This window comes from Tursiops truncatus, chromosome 16 (assembly GCF_011762595.2).
Source record: "Tursiops truncatus isolate mTurTru1 chromosome 16, mTurTru1.mat.Y, whole genome shotgun sequence".
In the NCBI taxonomy this organism is placed as follows: Eukaryota; Metazoa; Chordata; class Mammalia; order Artiodactyla; family Delphinidae; genus Tursiops; species Tursiops truncatus.
This window is the reverse complement of record NC_047049.1, coordinates 9,224,881-9,246,345: the sequence shown is the minus strand read 5'-3', so window position 1 is coordinate 9,246,345 and position 21,465 is coordinate 9,224,881. Positions and strand designations below refer to the sequence as shown.

Here is a 21,465-nt window from a genome sequence, read left to right as displayed (position 1 = left end):
GTGTCCCTCTGGGCTTTAATCAGTCGTGACTTGGATGTCCACATCTGCACTCGTCCAAGAAGACTTATCTGAGGTAGGGTGAGGAGTCAGAGCGGGTCCGTCCAGCTGGGAAGGGCTCACTGAGCCCCACGAGGAGCCTGGACAGGTCAGCTTCTTGATGGTGCTTTTTTGGATAAACCCCACCCCACGGTGTGGCTGTCTGAGGTCAGAGCCAGCCTCCTTCCCCGGCGGAGGCTAATCGATTTCTTCTCACCCGTCAACGCTGGTTGATGGTGGGAGCAGGGGGTGAGAAGTAGTGTGAGGCTGCCTCCGGGCTCAGGAGAAAGAGTTCCAGATTGGTTGTGATGTCTGCCCTGCACTGCCATCCTGAAAGCGGAAGGGGGCGCAGGGGACACACTTTATCCGCAATTCTGCCCTTGCTTAAAATCACCATTACGGGGCAAGATTCCTTTTAATCCGGCATAGCCAGACTGTCACCTGAGGTGACCGGAGATTTGAGGTGAAAACCCAGGTTCTCAACTCCCAGCACCAAACAATATCATACGGTGGGTGAATAACAATAATAATAACAGGAGAGGAAACAGGTACCCAAAGTCATGCGGTCAAAATAATAGCAAAGCCAAGAAATACGTAGATGGGGCTAGTGAACCTCAAGGTTCTGTCCAGCGCTGGGATTTAGGGTTCGGGGGGAATCACCCCGAGCATGGCTCCCTTCCTCCCAGCTCTGTGCTAATTCAGGGGTCCAGCCTGCAGAGCCCCCCTTGCCCATAGCCTCTCATGTCTCACCTGGATCCTCCATCTACCTTCCTATTCAAGTCTCTTCTTTTTTTCTTATCATCTTTGCCACCCCGGGTGAGACTCCCCAGCATAAATCCTTTACAGTTTGCAAGGAACCCTCCTCACACTGTAATCCCATTTCATGCCTGTGAGCTGGGCTTTCTGATGATCTCCATTCCCTCGAGAAAAGCAATGCTGATGAGAACCCTGCTCCCTGGTGATGGGGTTTTTTCTATGACATTCAGGTGGGTAATAATTAGACACTAACAGCCCGGGTAGCAATTTTGCTCCCCAGAGGACATTTGGCAATGTCCGGAGACATTTTGGGTTGTCACAACTCCTGGGTGGGGCGGGTGATACTGGCATCCAGTGGGTGGAGGCCAGGGATGCTGCCAAGCATCCTACAGCGCAGGACAGACCCGTCCACAGAGAATTATCTGGCTCCAGATATGAACAGCGCCAAGGCTAAGAAACACTGCAACGGGGGAGGCAAGGTGAGGCCCCCTCCAAGAGTGTCGCAGCCAGCGTCCCTGCCCCACGAAGCTTTTTGCAGCCCCCAGGTTGGAGGGCAGCTTGTGTGCCTCTGTTGGTCGGCAGCTCTGGTGGACGTTTACCGCTTTCTAAGTTACCTTGTGCCCATCGTATCCGCTTGGGAGCCAGGAAGCTCCCCGTGGCTGGAACTTTGTTCCTAGCGAAGCCGCCTGCCCACTCGTTTGCTCGATAACGGGATGGACAGAGAGTACGTGGGAGACAGAGTGAAAGCATCTTCAGGTCGGGGTGTCGTTAAAACGTTTGCTCAGCATCCTTTCCTCTCCTCAGGTGTGATTCTCGAATGCCTTGGCTTCAGGTGGGAACTCCATCAGCCCCAGCTTTTTCAGTCCGAGACCCTGACCAAGCTTTACATGATGGCCCTGGCCCGGGGCAACGCAAACCCTGAGAAGGAGCTGGAGAAGCTTCTGCAAGGTATGTTCTCACCCAGAGCAGGACCCCCAAGGGCTCTCTGGTTAGAGAGGCCCCAGCTTGGCGTTCGGTTATCTGTTTGGAGACCACGGTCACTCTGGCAGTTAAGACCAAGGCTCATGGTGTGATCTCATTACAGGATTAACCTCAGTCTCCTCGGCTCTAAAATGGGATAATGGTTCTTATTGTGTTTCATTGTGGAGGAGGTAACAGGTGTGAAGTTCTAGAACAACGCCTGGCACATAGTGAGTAGTCAGTAAATGTCAGTTTTGTTCTCATAATAACCCATTCTTGTCCACCAGCTATGAGGGAGGCCCTCCCTACTTCTTTGAGAAGAGAAAGTGGGTTGTGTTGAGGCTTCTGATGGGCTTTCTAGAAAGAAGGCATAGTTCTGACATCTGCGGCTTGTTTGGCTCTAAGTGCCGGTTGGAGGTTTACAAGTGTACATCAATTTCATTTTTTCTTTTCCTTTTCTTTCTCTTTTCTTAACGCCACCTCATACCCGGAAGTATTTAGGTCACGTCTTTCTTTTTCTCTTTTTTGAATCCTAATAATCCCCAGCTGCCCCTTATCTGTCCCATAAGTTCCTCTCCTGCAGCCTTGCCAGCTTCCTCTCAGGTAATATAGTTGGCATCGCCTCCGGACAGCTCATAAGCAGGTGCCGTGGAAAATTCAAGGTCTCCCAGGCAGCCAGCATGCCAGTCGGGATGGGATTGCATTTCCAGGACGTGGCAGTAAAGCTCTGACATTCTGGAGCCAGACGGGCTGCCGGAGCCCCCAGTCGGGAGACGGAGCCTGGCTGCCTGCCGGCATCTTCCCGGCCACAAAGCCTCTGACTCAGCCCTTCCCGGCCAAGCTGGGAGCCAAGAGCAGGCCGTGGCATCCCCATAGAACTGTAACAGGCTTCACACTTACGATCTTCCTGAGCCTTTGTCCCAGTGTCTTCAAACGGGACCGAGCTCTTTCTCCCATGGCCCCTGTGCCCAGATCACAGCCCTTCCTGGGCAACCAGTGGAAGGCCACTGGGGTTCGGACAGTGAGTACAATGAAAATCCAGAGAATATGGAAGGGAAAATGGAGTTGTCATGTTTTTAGTAAGTCTAGAATGGTCCCACTTAGATTTGGCCCTACTAAAACAGCTGCTGTAATCCAACCCCCTGCTAGAGGCTGGGCCCGGCTGGGGGACATCAGGTCACGTGCAGGAGTGAAACCTCAGTGCCTGGGCTGTCACAGCGTCCCGGGGTCTCCCCTGCAAGCACCACCAACTGCGTCAGACCCTGGGACTCGTGTCTCCAAGGCTTTCAGTGGGTACAGTCCCAGCCCTTCACGTGCCTTTGATGATGGTCTCTATACGCATCTCACAGTTACTGCTTTTCTATTCCTGAGAGCGTGAGCATCATTCTCCTGGAGTTAGCAGCAGAGGAGTTTCTGACCAAGGCCTGGAGTGGTGGGTGCTGAGGAGACACAGCTCCCCTGGAGCAGCCCTGTGCTGGCCACACGGGGCTGTCCCAGCCGCTCACGTTCACGTTCATTCCACCCAGAGTCCAGGATCGGCTGTACCATAGCAGCGTGTGTTTATGCTCTAGGAGGATCCAAACGCAAACGACCCTCTTTTACTAAAAACAAACCACTTTGGTTTGGGGGCACCTCAGAAGCGTATGATCAGATTATCACTTTCCTATCGGATTGTGAAGTTTTACTTACAGAAACTGTCTTCCACGTACTCTAACCTAGCCGATAAGGTTCCTTCCTCCCTTCAAGAGACGTTCAGTCCTTAACTTGTGCCAGGCATTGTGCTAGGAACTTAATGTTGGGGGGTGGGGGACAGATGAGCCCGCCTGAAGTGATGATAAAGCATGAGAAATCGTGTGATACGTGATGATCCTAACGGTGCCCCGTGGACACCCGCTACGTGTCAGGCACTTGCCAGCATCCTCTTGTTTACTGCCCCCCGTGGGGGTGAGTGACAGGATGGAGCGGGCAGAGGGGAGGCTGTGCAGAGATCCAGGGGAGGAAAGTGAGCCAGAGCCAGGAACAGGGCCTGGCACTGAGTAGGTGCTCAATAAACACTGGCCGAATGCGAGCCTGAACAGAGCCAGGTGCCGAGAACGTGGTGAGGGAAGGCTCGACGGCCTTGTTTGCCTGAGGGAAGTGGACCTTTGTTCTCTTTTTTCTGCATTCTTTGTAGCTGCAACTTGTGACATACTTTGGGCTCCTGACTCATGTCACTTGCGTGACCTGGCACCCTGACCTCACTGGCCATGGAATCCATTCATCCATCGATTCGGCCAATACTTATTGAGCACCAGTGTGTGCAAGACTGTGCGGGGCCTGGGGTGGGATGGCAGGCTCACCGTCCAGTGTGCCTGCCCGGCCGATCGTAAACCAACAGATACTCGGTGTACTGGCAGGTGGTTGGTCCAGGAGGGAACATAAAGCCAGTTTCGGGGGAGGTGGTGGTGTGGAGCTCCCTTCCATAGCAGAGGGTCAGGTGGGCCCCTGATGGGGAAGAGAGGAAGCGCCACAAATCTCCTGGGCAACAAACCACGAAGAGGCAGGTTTGGGACCTGGTGAACTGGAGACTAGTGGGAGGGTCTTGGGGCTGCTGGAGGGGCTCTGGCTTCGTGCCAAAGGCACGGCACGCCGCTGGAGACCTGAGGGCACCGTGTGTCGTAACTCACATTTCAGAGTAACTCTGAGTGGATTGTGGAGGCTGGCGGTGATGCGAGCTGCCCCTTTGCTTCCCCCTGGAAGCTCTCCGTGGCGGGGGTCCTTTGTTTGGAGCTCCGTGGGGCAGAGTCTCAGGAGCCGCTGGGAGGACGTCTTGGTCCCACACTCATCCTTCAGCTAATGGTCCTTTTGCGCTCTCGCCTGGTGCCAGGTCTGAGCTAGGTGCTCAGGACGCAGAGGTGATGGAGGCCCACCCCTGGCCCTCTCACTGCTCACAGCCTAAGGAGAGGAAGGGGGGAGGGAGGGGGAGGAGGGGGAGGGGGGTCTGTATCAGTGTGAGCATCAGTGTCCCGGTCTTGCAGTCACAGTGGTTGTGTCAGATCGTCGGGGAAGCTGGCCCAGGAGGACACGGGAACTCTCTGTACTATTTTTGCAACTTCTTGTGAGTCTTCAACTATTTCAAAATAAATAATCATTTCATCAATGCATCCACTAAACCAACAAGCAAACAGAAATGAACAAAATACAGCGTGATCCATGCCAAGATCAAGGCTGCGCGAGCAGTTGTGGGGCTCACGCTGTACCTGCACGGGTCACTGTGGCTGTCACACCTGTGCGTCCTCATCCTGTTCCCTTCTCTAGCTCAGCTGCCCGGGAAGATTAAAGAACAACGCCCTGTAAAGAAGATGATCGTTTCCTTGAAGATCAATGACCCTCTGGTCACCGAAGCTGGTAACGTGCACCTGTCCTCATATTCTGAGAGTGTCGTTGAACAAACTGCCTCTCAGATTTGAAAAACAAACAAAACACCCCAAAGTGGAGGCACACAGTGTTCAGTGCTTCCTTATTAAAAATAGCTGAGCAGCGCAGGGCGGAGGGGAAGGAGGCCGGCACAATGTGGGGAAGTAAAAGAAGGGGGACTTCTGCGAAAGAGAGGTCCCCGTCCTTGGAAAGAGGAGTGAGGCATGCAGAGGAGGGAGGAAGAGGCAGGTACCCAGACAGACCCAGGGAAGATGTCGCTGCTTTTCTGGGCGCAGATGCCCAGGGAAGCCCTCAGGCCCACCCTTGTCCATAGGCAACACTGACCCGCCCCTTCCCACCAGGGCCCCTCCCTGGCTGGCTGCTGGCAGCAGAGACCTCCCCCAGGGGCCTCCCTTGGGCTCAGCCCCTCCCCATCCCATCCCGGCCACCTAGACACACCTGTTAACAGGTGTGAACGCACCATGCTGTCACGTGCCATCAGGAAATTATCCACATAATAATTATCCGCACCAGCTGTCCTCGGAGCCCATGGGACTGCACTACAGCGCGGCTGGGGTCAGGTAGAACTCGGAATAAGCTGAGTCCACGGACTGGCAAATTGATCCCGGCTCGTCCCAGGAGTCCTTAACCTTGATGAAGATCCCAGACTCTGGGGAAAACCCGCTGTGATGATGTCATCTCCAGAGAACACAAAACACACCTCATGCACACAGCACTGTGCAACACCTTGGGGTGGCCAGCTCCCGGCACAGGCCACAGACCCCCAGTTAGGACAGAACCCCTGAGGCACAGGCTCGGGACAGGCTCACAGAAGATTCTTTCACAGGAGCTCCATGTCCTTTAGCTTCATCCTCAACTCCTTTGGGGGGCTGGGAGCCCAGGCAGCATCTGCACCCAGGTCAGAGCCGTTGCGTTTTGTCTAATGCGTCCCTGACCCCCAGCTCAGGGACCCTCATCCAGCGGGAGGGCGCCTGTGCGTGAGGGGTGCGGGGCTGCAGAGCCCCACGCTGACGGCTGGCCCTCGATGCTGCCTCCCCAGCCTTCGCCGTGGCCCTGCAGAATCTCTACCTGCGCGAGGTAAGGGTGAGCATGGACGACGTGCTGGGCGTGCTGGCTGCAGCCCACGTTCTTCAGTTCAACAGCCTGTTCCAAAGGTAAGGAACCGTGGCAAGGCGCGGCCAGGGCCAGCCCCAGGTGGGATCCAAAGGGGCCCTCCCGGCCCAGCTCACGGAGCATGCCTCTTCCGCGGGCTGGGACATCTGGGGTTTCTTTGCATAGAACACAAGTTTGAGTCGGCCGTTAATGCTGATGGAAGGCAAATGAAGCAAATGGAAAAGCACTGATGGGATTCATTTTTCTAGAGTATTCTGTCCCTTCTCTTAGGCTTTTTCAGGGATGTGTGCTTACTGCACTCACGTCCTGAGCACAGAGGTGGTATCTTATCGCTCTTCGAGTTCCAAACTCCTGACGCAGTTCAACAGAGAGGAGATTTAGGGCGGGGATGCTCTGCCTGGCTTGTTTCACCACCCTAAGCCTCAGTTTCTTCATCTGAGGGAATGAATGAATGAATAAATGAATGAACGAACATCCCATCTTAGCCCAGAGAGGACAGCAGATGCTCTGTAAAAGGCAGGGGCAGGATGTCTTCCAGGGACCTTGCAGGTTTCCACTCTCTTTTATAGAATCCATACAGCCACGTTCAATCCCAGAGATGACTTTGAGTTGGTGCCTCATTCCTGGGGGCACCTGAAATGACTCGGGCCAGCTCCTCAGGCGGGAGCATCTCGAAGCCTCGCTGGGGAGGCAGATGCCCCGTGAACCCAGGGACGCAGGCTTTCAGAGGCCTGGACGTGGCCACAGAAGACATGCGGAGGGGACCAGTCTTGAAAAGGCGCTCCAGCGTGTCGGCCTGGCCAGACTGTGGGGTGGGCGGCTGGCTGTGAGAGACGGGAGGCCCGCCGTCACAGGCAGGGACAGGTCGTGTAGAGTCTCGGGGAGAACCCAGCAGTCTGGCCTTGACCCTGCAGGTGATGGGGTAAAGTCTGTGTTCTCCTGAGAATCCCCACTCCCCTTCCATTGTGTGTCACATGACTTCAGCTCCGCATAACCTTGTGACTGATAATCGCTACTAAATCACAGCTTCTGCGCGCATGCACTTCTGAGCGGCTGTTTCCTGGTGCTGTGCAGGAAGATAACTGTGGCCCCAGACCTGGAAGGCCAGCTTCCCTCTTGGAGTGGGGCATCTGGCCACCTTCTGTCTGTGAGCCAGGCCCAGATTCAAAGCCCCATCTTCCTTCCGGAACCGTAGCCCTGGCTTATCTGGGGTGGAACTGAGCATGGCAGATTCATTTCCTTCCTCCTTCACATGCCTTGTCTTGAATGCCGGAGCAGGGAGGGCTCTGGATACCGAGCCAAGCCTATCATTCCACTGATGAGCAAACCTAGGCTGCCTGGGGCTGATGGGCCCCGCCCGAGATTCTGCAGATAACTGTGGTGGGGCTGGAATCCGAGGCGCTGGAGCCAGGCGGGTCTGGCACACAGCTGGGCTGGGTCTCGCCTGCCTTTGAGAGGCTGATGGTACTGTTGGCAGGGGTGTGGCAGCCGCGCGCGCCCCAGGGTCACTCTGATAGCATCACAAATCCAGGTGCTGGATGGGATCCCAAAGGTCATCTGGACTGAACCTCCAGCCGGTGCAGAATCACCCAGATGGCTGCTTGAGTCTGAATCACGCACACTCGAGGCCGCGCACCTCTAGGGGATGAAGTGTGTGCGTGCGGGAGTCATCAGTGTCTGCTTTGGCACAACTGGGATCATGGTTGTTGGTTGTTGCCTGCACACACACACACACACACACACACACACACACACACTCACACACACACTCCCTCCCTCCCTCCCTGAGGGTCACTTGGGTCCCTCCAGGCTCACAGGGCTGAAAGGGCACTTCCTTCCAGGTAGGGCTGAACTCCATCTGTGGGCAACTGCTTGGTGCCCTTAGAACTTCTGCAAGTGGAAATTCCCACCCTCCCTGAGCCCAGAAGCAAGTGGCCTGGGTGGCCCCAGGGCTTGCTTGGTGTCCTCCAGTCTGGGAAGCCCAGCCAGTGAGTCTCACAGTGAGAAGGCGGGAGCACAGGTGAAGATGTCAGCTTCCTGGAGCACTGATTTCTGTATCCCAACTTCAAACTCAGCTAATTCTGCCCGTGCAGCTCTACTGGCAAAAACCCACTCCTGAAGAACACTGTGCCTGGTGAGGTGTGGGACCTGAACCTCGCACACAGCCCCTTTCACACCTGGTTTGCCCCTTGCTGATTGGTGAGCTCGGCTCACAGTGAGGCCAGGAGCCGCAGGAGGAGAGGAGTTTTGTCTGTACATAGCAGGTATTTCCAGAAACAGCCACAGAGGCTGGCACAGAGGAGACACTCAGGGAATGGGTTTATGCTGGGAGGGCTGCTTCCTGGCAGTCTCTAGTTTCAAGGGGAGAGTGTTGGGAGGAGGCAGAGGTACCAGGCAGAAAGAGGTCATGGAAATCAAAGCAGAGGGAACATGTGAGGAGAAGCAATCAGGGAGACTTCCAAGAGGAGGTGGCACTTGAGCTGAGCCTGAAAGGATGCCAGTTGTCAAAGAGTGAGAGAGAAGAGGACTTCAGGCAGAGGAGAGCATAGAAACTGGAATGTGCTTGGCCACTAAGACCCAATGCAGCTGGAGTTGGGGAGGGGTGTGGAAAGATGAAAGGAAAGGTGGGTGGGGAAGTTAGCAGGAGTCCAGGTCATGCAGACCTCAAAGGTCATGTGAGCTGGTTCTGCCAGCAGAGGAGAGCCTGAAGCTTGGGCGGGGAGAGTGACCAGAGCCCCTCTGTGTTTTTGGCTGAGACCTTCAGGATGCGGTGGGGACGCGGGAGGCTGGTGTGGGCAGGGAGACCTGTGCAGATGCCTGGGTGAGAGAGAGGAGGGTCTGAACTAGTCAGGGGAAGTGGGAAGGGAGGGGAGGGGGCAGGTCTTCCAGGAGACGGTGAAGATGTAGAATTGACGGGACTCAGCAATCTCACCTGCCAGCGTGCCTGAACGATGACAGCAGAGTCTGGTGTTTACCCAGCACAGATTTTTCCAATACTCAGGACAATTCCTTATAATGGGTATGATCAGTCTCACTATGGTGAAGGGGCCATCGTAGGATCCAAGGAGGGTAGGGCGTAAAGTGCCTTAACCATGACCAAATTGTTTTTCATTCAGTATTTCTTGCCTTGTTCTAGTAAAAGTTTTTGGTGGCTTAAAAGAATACATAAAATAACAGGGCACAAATTGTTCAAAAAGAAAAGAAAAAGGAGAAAGGAAAACAAGGCTGGAGAAGCTAAAATTACATAACCAAACCTACACTCTACAAGTGGACCATACTTTTGACTGTGAGCTCCCTAGCAGCTAATATGAAAAGGGAAACCTGATCAATGACATTAGATAAAACAAAGAAACCAAAAACTGACTTGGGAGGTAGAACCCTGCGTGTCTTCATCAGATGACATTGAGTGATGTGATGGTCAATGTCCTCAACTATATCCACAGAGTAAAAGCAACGATAAATTTAATAATGTTCTTTCTTGATATTGGCAAGGTCTTCACTTCAAAATGCAACTGAGTAAAAGCTGTTCTTCAGGGGTGTGGGTGTTGGTGGTAATGAGCTCCCCAGCTCTCTGCTGACCTGGCTTAATTGAAGAATACATTTCAGAATATGTGCAAGACTTACCAGATATCCTTTAAGCCTTTGTCCAAGAGCAACATGTATCTCAACTGAGTTTAGGATAACCGTTGAGTAATAATGAGTTCAAGATTTTGCTTCTGTATGAGAGCTCAGTAGCTATTCTCTGGTGCCCTGTTTGATGACACGAACATGTCTTAAGAAAATTGTGCTGGAGACTAGTCTCAGCTGTGACAGGTGAGTCACTGAAACTCTCGCCCAGCATATCCACCCCACCACACACCCTGCCCACCCTAGCCCATCTCCTAGTCTTACTCCCCTCACTGCACTGCATCTGGGATCTCCTTGATGTTCCTTCAAAGTAGGGCCCCTGTCCCTGCCTCAGGGCCTTTGCACATCCTGTTTCCTCTTCTTGGAATGCTGGTCTCCCAATTCCTGGTCTGAACAGTTCTTTGTTCTCCTCCTTCAAGGTTTAAATGTCACTTTTCTGATCATCCCCCCACCAGGTCAGATTTCCCCCTTTTCACATTCCTATGGCACCTTGTTCTTTGACTTTTTAACTCTTAACACAACTGTAATAATGTGGTTACATGTCTAAATGTTTATTTAACGTGTGTTGGGCCCATTGACTTTATTCTTTGTAACCCAAGGGCCTCGCAGGGTGCCTGGCACATAGTACCTGCTCAGTAAACAGATCTTTGATGAGTAAGTGAAGCAAGTAAATGAGGCCTAGTCGTGAAAAGGACAGAGATTTTCATCAGAAACTTGCTTTTTGAATCTACTCTTGTACAGAGAGGAACAGGACCGGAAGCCCCTCTACAGCTCCGCAATGGTCTGTACAGGAAGAAAATACCTCCAGCAGGGGGACAAACAGATGGTCACCCTGGCTAAAATTAAAACTCAGTAAGGCACCTTTAGGTGCTTAATCTCTAAACAGTAATACTTCTCCCTGGTGCCAAGGCTACGTTGTTTCCTTCAGAAGGAAAGGCCTCACCTCACCTCACTGTAGGCCTCACCTCCCTCAGCCCAGAGCTCTTTGCAACAAGCCTTGCTGGTCTTGTCCTCCAGCCAAATGTCCACATGCCTAAAGTAAGGCTCTTTTCCTTCCCTTCCCTGAAAGGTCTCTGCTGCCGGCGTGGAGTTGAGGTAAAACCTCTGGGGCTGCCCACTTCCCTAAAAGCAGCCTGGGGGCCTCCAGGAACAGCAGTTGTCTCTCTGCAGGTGTGTGACCATGATGATGAACGGACTCACGCCGAGCACCATCAAGGACTTCTACCTGGCCGGCTGCAAGGTGAGAGCAACCTGGACAGGGCACGCGGCACCTGGGGGGCCCTCAGGAGCGCCCAGACTCTGGGATTTCACGCACCAGGCCCAGCTCCAAAGAATCTGATAGCACCAACCTAACAGTGCCAAGTGAACAATCTTTAAAAATCATTTTATGTTTCAAAGAATATTTTAACACTCCAAAAAGTAGAAAAGCTTTAATCTGGGGGGTGAGGGGGTGGGGAGGGGAAAGCCAGCGTTTCTTGCCAAAACAGCAGACAACATTCCAGGACATTCTTGGTGGGGTTGAGGGAAATTTGTCGCCCCCTGGGCTCAGTCAGGGTGTCAGGGTTGGCAGTAAATGATGTAATCTAACACTCTGATTATCAGAGGAGAAAACTGAGACCCAAGGGGTGGCGGGGGTGCGGGGGGAGCGGCGTCTGTGATCGGTCACAGACCTCAGTTCAGAGATTTCAGCTTGCAAGCCCTGTGGTCAAACCACTTCCCTAGCTGTGTGACCTCAGGCAAGAGCAGGAATTTTGGAGCCTCAGTTTTTCCCTCGGTAAAATAGGAATAATAATGAACCGACCTCATAGGGTAGCAGTGAGGATTGATTTGAATCAACCTAGTGCAGTGCCTTGAGCGTAGCAAACACTCAGATAACGTGGGTTACCTGCTGCCACTTATGTTTTGAAGAAGCGCTTTGAGCAGGGCTGCAGCGCGGCCTTCCCGAGAGCACGCGTGTAGCATCGTCGCCTTCCAGCAGAGGGCGCTGCAAGTTCAGGGATTCCTTTCTCCATGCGCTTTTCTTGCCTTCGCAGTACAAGGAAGAGCCGCTCACCACTGCCTGCGAGAAGTGGATGGAGATTAACTTGGTCCCTCTGGTGGGGACGCAGATCCACCTCCGGAAAATCCCGCAGGAGCTGCTCCACAAAGTGCTGAGGTCCCCCAGGTGAGAGCTGGCTCCCGGCAAGCTGCCCCTGGGATGGGGGGAGGGAGGTGTTAGGGGGGCCTGCGTCCACACCCCTGCTGGACATGCCCAGTGTGCAGTGCCTTCTCCATCCCAAACGTCCCTCCCTCTTGGACAGCCTGGCCTCGGGGGGGGCCCAAACGTGGGTACTGTACTCGGGCATGGGGAAGAGTGCTATTCATCAGAGTAGGGACCCTCGGGGTGCCCGCTGTCTCATTACCCACCTGGTAATTAATTAATTGCCTAAATAATTTTTTAAAACTCTGTCAATATTAAGACACATTCATTGTGGAAACTTTGGAAACCAGGGAAAAGGGAAAAAGGAAAAAGCTCTCACCCCGAAATCAGTTTTTATCTCCAGCCCTGAACAGCTCTAGACTCAGACATACCACTGCCGGTATGAGCTCTCTGACAATTAAGGCTAAAACCCAACTCTTGGTGCCCTGCCCTTTACTGCACCCCCCGCCCAGTGTTCCTTGACGAGCTGCTCAAGCTCCTGGGAGACCACTTCATCCTCCCGCACAAATGCAACCCATCTCTGTGGGCCTCTGCGTGGGCACCAGCCGGAGGCCAACCTTCCAGGTCTCTCATCTGGACCAGCACAGGGACCTCTACCTCAGGGTCTTGGTCTGCTCCTTACCCTCTTCCAGTCGCATCTTTAACCCAGGGGGCTTTGGCTCTGCCTATCCTGCTGCTCTGTGTTACCCATGTGGCAACCACAGGGCTTTCCTTAGACTCCGGCCAGTGCCTGGCCTTTTAGGTTATTTCCAGTGTTTCACTGATATAAATAGTACCTTCGTGACATCGTTCAACGTACATTTATTTTCATCTCATATTATTTTCCCACAGAGAATTCCTAAAAGTGAAATTACCAAGCCAAAAGGACTTTGTTTTTATTAGTATTTAAAAAAATATTTTATTTGAAAATAATTTCAAACAAATTAGATAACAAGAAAAGTACAAAGAATATCTCAGTACCCTTTACCCTGCTTCGTTCAATCTCTGTCCTGTTTGCTTTATCATTTGCATCTGTGTGTGTATCTATTAACACACATTTTTTAACCCTTTGAGGGAAAGTTGCATATATCATGTTCCCTTACCCCTGAATGCTTCAATGTATATTTTCTAATAAAGAGAATTCTTCTGTTATAATCCCAGTGCAGTTAACAACTTCAGGAAATTTGACATTGATGTGATACCTTACACAAGTGATGCATTGACTCAACACTGTCCTTTATAGCATCTTTTTTCCTCCAATGCAGGATCAGGTTAGGAACATGTATTGCATTTAGTTGTTGTGTCTTTGGGGGACTTTTTAAAAGGTTCTTGATACCCACTGCCAAGTTACCAAGATGGTATTCCCTTTGGGTGAATTACAAAACTGAAGACAAAATTCTACGAAAAATTATGATGGTATATTAGGAAATAAATGTTTCCTCATGCATGTGTGGTAGAAAGCGTTCCGATTTCAGGAATTAGACCTGGAAGGATTTGTTCTCCTGTTGGTTTGAATTGACTCAGTAGCTGGCAATGCCCTCAGACTTACAGGGAAATGAGGTTGATAGAACAACGTTCTGGGTTCTGGTGTTGAGGGAGACCTCTAATCTCTGTATTATCTAAGAAGACCTCAGGAACTCAGGCCCCAAGAGCAATGCCAGGCCCTGCCAGGGGGGAGCCGGGGGCTCCCAGGGTCATTTTGCCCTGCTCTCCATGGCTTTTCCACAAGCGCTTTCTCCCCACCCTCCATGGAGCAAAGGTTGTGCAACCCTTGAAGAAAAGATAAACATGACAGCCCTTAGACTTTTCATGACATTGTCCCTCCCTTGGAAAGCCTGAGCTGTCTCACCCCGGTAACATTTAACCAAGGAAGGGAAAAAGAATGTCTGACCACAACCAGAATGTTAGCGATGGGATACGCCCTAGAAAAGGCTGGCTGGGCAGGAAAAGAGGTCAAGAATATTACGTGTCAGGCGTCTAGACTCACAAGTTTGGGGAGACATGACTGATGTGGACACTGGGTCCTGCTCCTCTGGCTTCACCCCAGGAGCTGTCTGTCTTCACAGACAGTGCCGGGCTACCTGGAGGGAGGGAAGAGCCTGGGAGGCCTCAGGCAAGTCGTCAGCATGTGTGCCCCAGAGGGACCAGGCCCTCAGCTCCTGGACCTTATGCTGCCGTCTTGTCTTCCGAGGTGAACTCTCCTCGCCTGGTTGACGTCCAGCTGCCTTGAAGCTGGAGGGAGGTGGGGAACAGAGGGCATGGAAAGAGGGGCCTTGGGCCACACCCAGTGCCCGGGGAGATGGTTAGAAATTTACCAGGCTTCTCATCTTAGTGGCTGGTGGGCCTGACACCACGGACCACACCTGCTTAAGAAAGGAGCTTTGGGTGAATTAACTTTTACTGAGCACTTCTGGGTGTGTGCTGTGCTGTGTGCACTGTCCCTTTTAATCCCCACAGCACTGTGCGGTAGGTACAATTATTGTCCCTAAGATAAGAGGGATGATAAAAGACAGGGCTAGGCTCGAGCTCAGGGCTCCAGTTTCCAAGGTCCAGGTCCCACCCTCACTGCTGCACCGCCTCCTCATTTGTAACAGAGGCCAGGTTTCCCAGCAAACAGAACTCAGCGAGCACTGGGTTGTCCTGGGAAGTCACATGGCCCCAGGGCATCTGTGCAGAAAGGCCAGCTGGGGGTCAGGGATGGAGAGTCCCTCAGCCCCACTTAGCGTAGACTGTGACCCATCCCTCGCTCGTGGGCATGGTGCTTGGGTCTCTAAGCCTTTTGGGAACAACATCTGTCTCAGCAGGTGCTTCAACTTCAAGGCCATTCACCTTCCCCATCCGAAGTCCCTTTGACCTCATCTTCCTTTGAGTTTTCTTTCCATCTTGTAAATGACCTGTGGTAAAACACACAGTTTCCCTGACCTCCTGGGCCTCTGGTTTTCAGTCAGTTTTCTCCTTAAAGGTCACCACTCGGTGACCCTGTTTCACTCACTCTAATATTATGAAAACTTCATTCTGAATTCTGTTTTTCTGGAAGCCAAGCTCCTTGTAGACTTAGGAGAATGGAGGACTCAGAGGGCTGTCTAGTTCCACCTGCACGAAAGGCTGCCCTGCAACCAGGGGGGCACGTGTCCCACCACCCCCAGACTTCCTGTCTATGATGCAAAGAGTCTTGAGGGCTCAGGAATTCCCTGAGAAAAGGCACCGTGTCCTCCACGGCATTTGGAACACCACTGGGCAGCCCTCTCAAACAGTATTTCCTGCAGCTAATGCTTCTCTGGCTAATAACAACAATACCTACCAATTATGAAGCACTTGGGGTATACAGAACACGCAGAGTGGGTTTTCAGGTCTAATTCTTACGGCAACCCAGGGAGGTATTCCTCGTGTTTTTCCCTGCGGAATGGAGATTATAGGACGTGAAAGGATTGCTCCTGCCATGCAGCAAGAGGGTTGGGAATTGAACCCAGGTCTGAGTGGCCTCAATGCCCGTGGTCATTACCAGCCCACTGGTGTGCTCTGCTCCAGGCTTTCTTATTCCTTATTGATGGTCAAGATCAATAAGGACATGGAAGGTCATATTTTTGATTATAAAAAAAGTTACAGAGGTAGGAGGATAATGCAAAACACAATTGGACCCACCTCCCCAAATGAACAGATGGTAGCATTTTGTCGTAAGTTAAGAAATAAAACATGACCAGGAAAGCAGAAGTCCGCTGTGTGCTCCGCCCAACTCCCCGCCCAGCCCTATTCCCCTTCCTTCCTCTTGGCCTCCCTCCCTCCCTAAAGTGGAGGATTTGTGTGAATCCAGTCCATGAGATTATATTCTTGTTACATATATGTACATGCGAAAATAATGCACAGTATGGTTTTGCAAAGGTTTAAATTTCAAATCAACTTCTTCATAGTGATTGCACTGATTGTGACCTCCTGCAACGTACTCTGTTCACTAACATCATGCGACGTGTTCTCGCCGTATTGATATGTATGTACCTAGTTAGCATTTTAAATTTTAATTGTTGTACAGGGCTCTGATGAATGAATAGACAGCAGTATTTTCATTCCCTTCCTAATGGCCTTTTGTTTTATTTTGCTTCATTTTTGTGATGACAGTCAGAGCTGCAGTGGACATCCTTGTTCATATTTTCTTGTTCACTTGGGCACGGCTTTCTCTATGGTCTGTGTTCAGAAGGAGATCTTTATTGTTTATACACAGTTTTCTCAATAAAAATAGAGGACAATGTCTTGTTAAAGGCATTTTTACACCAGTGACATCCCAATGGCTACTTGTGAGCCCCAATAAGAACATGTAGAACAGCCCAGATGTTTGCCTGTGTCGGGGGGAAGTTTAGGATCTCTGTGAGTTCCGTCTTGATTCAGATCATCAGAGCTCTTAGGTAAATGGAAATACGTTTGAATGTGCTCAGCGTGATTATTTCCTGTAGGAACTAATACTTTAGGGTACTAATACTTGGCCTAAAGACAGAGGGCTTTATTTCAATAATTACCCTTCATCATAAAAGTAAAACCAGGGTCCTGATTCATGGAGCTCCCAATTACTCCCCTTGTGTTGGTAAGCTCCTCTTTGGTAAGATCTCAAAGAACTTTCTGGGCTTGAGGACCTCAAGCGTGGGTTCTGCACCAGAAGATACCTAGCTCCCCAGCCCAGCAGTGGTCGAAGAGTTCCTTGTGGGGACATCATACCAAGTGATTCTGTGATGTCTCCCCTCTTGGCTCACCGTTATTGCCCAGACAGTGACAAATTTGGTCACTGTCTGGCCAGAGTCAAAGGCCACACATTGTAGGTGCCTAAAAAAAAAAGAGGAAAGAGACCGTTGTACTGTGTCCAGAAATAGCGAGAGGGGCGGGAGAGTGACATTCCCATTGCTCTTTAGAGTCACGGTTTAGCTTGGTTTCCACCCACCATGACCACCAAAGTGGTGGTTGAAGAGGCTATGGTATATTTTGAAGCCAGGGTGCATCTCCGTGGTCAGAGACAGAAAATATCAGTGGGTTTAAGAAACATTGAAGTGATTCAGAGAAGCAAGTCGGCGGCAGCTCCTAGAGGAGCCATTTGGGAAACATCCTTTACAGAGCTGATTCCATGGAGAGCAGCACCCAGTTCTCCTTCTCCCTTCTTCCTGATGAGATGCCTCGTGCGGCTGCAGGCACAGTGTGGGCTCTGGAGCCAGGACCCAAACCTCTCGGTGGGCCACTCGGAGCCCTGCCACCCAGGAGTCAGAGCTGCTGCCCCCTGAGCCCATTACTGTGCCCAGGCACTGCTCTATGTGTGGTCAGCTCAATAATGGTCCCCCAAAGATGTCGACATCCCAAGCCCTGGAACCTGCGAATATGTTAGGTTGTGCGGCAAAGGGGAATTGAGTTTTCAGATGGAACGAAGGTTGCTAATTGAATGAGCTTGGCATGGGGAAGTTATCTTGGATAATCCGGTGGGCCCAATGTAATCACAGGATTCTTCAATGTGGGAGAGGCAGGAGAAAGAGTCAGAACCAGAGAGAGATTTGAAGATGCTGTGCCGCTGACTCAAAGACGAAGGAAGGGGCCACAAGCCAAGGGATGCCAGTGGCTTCTAGAAGCTGGAATAGGCAAAGCAATGATTCTCCCCTGGACCGTCAGGAAGGAGCAGGGCCCTGCCCACACCTTGATGTTAGCCCAGTGAGATCCATTTTGTACTTAGGACTTCTGGAGCAACAAGATAATAAATTCGTGTTGTTTTAAGCCACTCGCTCTGTGGCAATTTGTTGCATCAGCAATAGGAAACTCATATGACGTGTCGCCTCACATGGCCGTCACAAGTATCCTCTGAGCAACTGCTATAATCACTGCGTTACAGATGAGGGAATTGCAGCTGCAGGGCCAGTTAGCCTGCAGGAGGTTCCACAGCCAGTCTGGGGCAGAACTGACCCCTGCCCAGGTCTGACCTCAGAATTGTGTGACTTTGGATAAGTTATTCACATTTCAGCCCTCAGTCAGGGCCGGGACTGGAATATGACCAGTGAGGCACTCAGCTCAGGTGCAAAATTTAAGGGTCACGTAAAAACCTCAGTCATTGAGATAAAATGTATTTTAATGCAATATTTTACAGTGAGAATTCATGCCAAAAAAAACCCCATGATGAAGAAAACATTAAATTTTTAAATAAACGTAGGGTCAGTCCAATTTCCACATCTATAAAAGTAAGGAATATATCCCAACTCTGCAGGGTTGCTGTGTGGAATTAAATTTAAAAAGTGGAATTAAATTTAAAAAGTACGGAAGCGCCTTGGGAACACTGTCTCCTGGTAGGAGCTCATTCAGTGATAGCCATTGTTTAACAGCAGCACAGCCAGTGGGTGAAAATACAGGCTCTGGTGGTGACAGGTGACTTGAGGTTCACAGTCCAGCCATGCAGGTTACCAGCTGAGTGACCCTGAGCAAGTAACTCGATATGTGAGTCCACCTACAGACTTGGGGTGGTATTGCCTCCTTCCTAAACTCACTTATAATTTTTCCGTTTTTTACACACAGTGTGGTTTTGGCTGTGCCTAAAATTACTTCTCAATCTTTCCTTTTGGCCAGGTTGTTTACCTTTAGCGAGTTCCGCCTTCTGAAAACACTTCTTTTGTGGGTCTACTTGCAACTAAACAGCAAAACTCAGACGATGCCGACGTACGAAACCGTGCTCTCGTTTTTTAGCAGGTAACGTGACTTACTGTTGATTGATGAATGGTACATACACTGTTTGTTTGCTCATCATATCATGGGGGAGAGCATCAGTGATATTATTTTTCATAGCATCATTCAGAGTGCATAGCATGCAGTTTTCTTATGGGATCTAAGATTATGGGATAACTTTGAACCACTAGATTACTTGAAAAAGTGAATAATAGGTGTTATAATATGAGATAGTCCTGTGCCTTTGAGCACGTGTTCTGTGTCCAGTAAAAGACATGATGCAAACGGTGCGCTTTTTATTCAGGAAAGTTACCAGACCGTACCGGCCTTAAAAATTTCATACTTAAAATGTACCTAAATCAGACCAGATCATTCTCATTTATATTTCACTAGTTAGCCTACAACATTCTGAATTTTCTGGACAAATGAAAAAGCATTTGAATGTACAAAGATTTCATAGCATTAATCTAGTCTCTTAGAATGTCTAAATTTGTAAATTCTAAAAGTTACATATCTCAACATTCAAGTGAAAAATAACAATTATCGTATAAGAATGGGCACCATTTCATTATGCTTACTAAATGCAATAATTCTGATAAACACTTTCTATTTGTAATCTCATTTAATCTACCTAGTACTCAGGGGCTGGTTTTATTATTCCCATGTTACAGATGAGGAAATTGAAGTAGAGATGAATACCTTGTCAGAGATCATACAAGTGATAAGGGACGGAGCCTGACTTGAACCCAGACCTGCCAAATCCCAAGACATTTTGCTGCCCATTCCTAGGATGGCAGGGAGGATTTCTCTCTTGTGCCCGCTGCAGCTGGTTCAGTCGTGAATCCCTGGGCATGGTGTCTAGAAAGATCCTGAGGCTGCCTCTAGGTTCAGTGTTGTTGTCAGCCGATTACTTCTAAAATTGCCTGGCAGTGCATCTTCTTCCCCTCCCTGTGTCCTCCTCTGCCTGTGTTTTCTGTCTGTTCAACCCCACTGGCAACGTCAGCTGTGGCAGCATGGGACAGGGGGACAGGGTGGGGGTGAGCATGAAGGCAGTAATCCATCTGGTGTCTCTTTAGCTTCTGTTAAAACTTTGTAAATACACTCGCATCATCCAGGCTGGTTGCAGAGTGTGATGGCCCTGTAGCCAAAGACAGCGCCAGGAGGATCCGCCCTAGACGGGCAGGCTTACCTTCGCGATCAGGTTTACGTTCTGTTCCCCATATCAGCAGGGACGGGGGCTTCCAAGCAAGATAAGGTGCATTCAGGGGAGTCAAGAGATTTCTTTTGCACATGTGACTTTAGCGGATAAACACATCTTCCATGTGTTCGTCAGCACATGAACCTGTCTAAGCCAAGTTTTGCTTGCATTGTTCTGAAGCAGTTAATCCTTTTCTGGAACATCTGTGCACCATGTCAAGTAAAGAGCCCCTTTTTCCTGTCTCGTTATTTGGGGAAAGCAATGTTCATTGCCAGAATGACATGTCCTTGCTTAGTTTCTATATAATTTGCTTTGAACCCAAGTGTCTTAGATACACCCTCTCCCACTCTTTTCATAGCCCAAGAGACACTTTTTCTGATGAGTCATGCACACCAGGAAAAGTCGCTGTTTGGCACCAGGTTAGCTCTCCTACTGGAAATGTCTAGAACTGGGAGATAGGAAATGAGCTAGAATGTGGGTGATTCATTGGAACTGTGTTTTTACTGTGAGAGAAACAAGTGGGAGTGAGAGAGCAAAGGCATGTGGCCTGCCTGAGCTGGGGTCTCCAAGGCTCCCCCCGTCCTCGGGTGTTCCTTACCAGCATAGCTTCTGCATTACTTCTGAATCGACATCGATTCCATTTTGACCCCAGACCTCAGCCCTCCACACGCATTTCCCCAAGGCCCCCTGAGCCTGCAAGGTTTCCCTTGTTGGAAACCATTCATGTGTCTCCAAATGGTCTCTCTGCCCAAGCTGGGATGCTGTCCTCTACCTGGAGCCGTGTTCTCAGACTCCTGCCCTACATCCCTTCTTCCCTCACTCCCTCTCCCTCCCTCCAGCAGGCTCGGTGTCCCCTTGGGAGAAAAGATGAGACAGTCTGGAACTCTCTGGAACTCTCTGGAACTCCGTGGTCACCCAGGCTTACCTCCGACTTAGAGGACCGTGGTCCATTTTTAGGACTGCGGGTGGTTCGCCTCCCGTCCCAGCTCACTCTTCTGCCCATAAGGTGCTCCATGGTCAATGGCCTCCACCTCCCAAGTGCTTGTCCCCTGAGTCCCCGAGGGACTCCTTAGCCGAGGGGTCAGCACTTGCTGCCCCGGCTCCCCTGACCCCAGCCTGCTCTGCTTCCTCTTCTGAGTCCATCCCGGCGGGGCCTCCCTAGGAGCCTTGCCAGCCAGGCCCTTACGAACACCTTGGTGGGTGCATACATCCTGTCTCCCTGGGTAGGTTGTGAGCAGCTTGTAGGAAGGGTTTACAATCCTTTATTGCATCCTCAGCTCACCTGGCACCGCGCATATAACAGCTTATGGAATGATGAAATTCCATCAAACATTTCTACAGAGCTGGGTTGCCCCAGCTGAGAAATGGGTCTGACCACGCTAACGCCAAATTCAGAGAACACCATGTCTGCAGCAGCTCGAAATAGGAGGGCTGGCAGACAAGTTTCCATTTTTACTGATGGGTAGGGCCTGTTCGGTGGACGAGACTAGGAAGAGTTCTAAGG

The 21,465-nt window shown here is 50.9% G+C and overlaps 1 protein-coding gene across 1 annotated transcript in view; it reads left to right on the top strand.

Annotated features, from left to right (window-relative positions):
• BTBD16 (BTB domain containing 16) overlaps positions 1-21,465 on the top strand; it is a 48,588-nt gene that overhangs the window by 9,308 nt on the left and 17,815 nt on the right. The window contains 6 exon segments of the mRNA XM_073793855.1: positions 1,597-1,740; positions 5,050-5,139; positions 6,209-6,323; positions 11,080-11,149; positions 11,943-12,073; positions 18,668-18,787. Of these exon segments, the coding sequence (XP_073649956.1) occupies positions 1,597-1,740; positions 5,050-5,139; positions 6,209-6,323; positions 11,080-11,149; positions 11,943-12,073; positions 18,668-18,787 (670 nt within the window).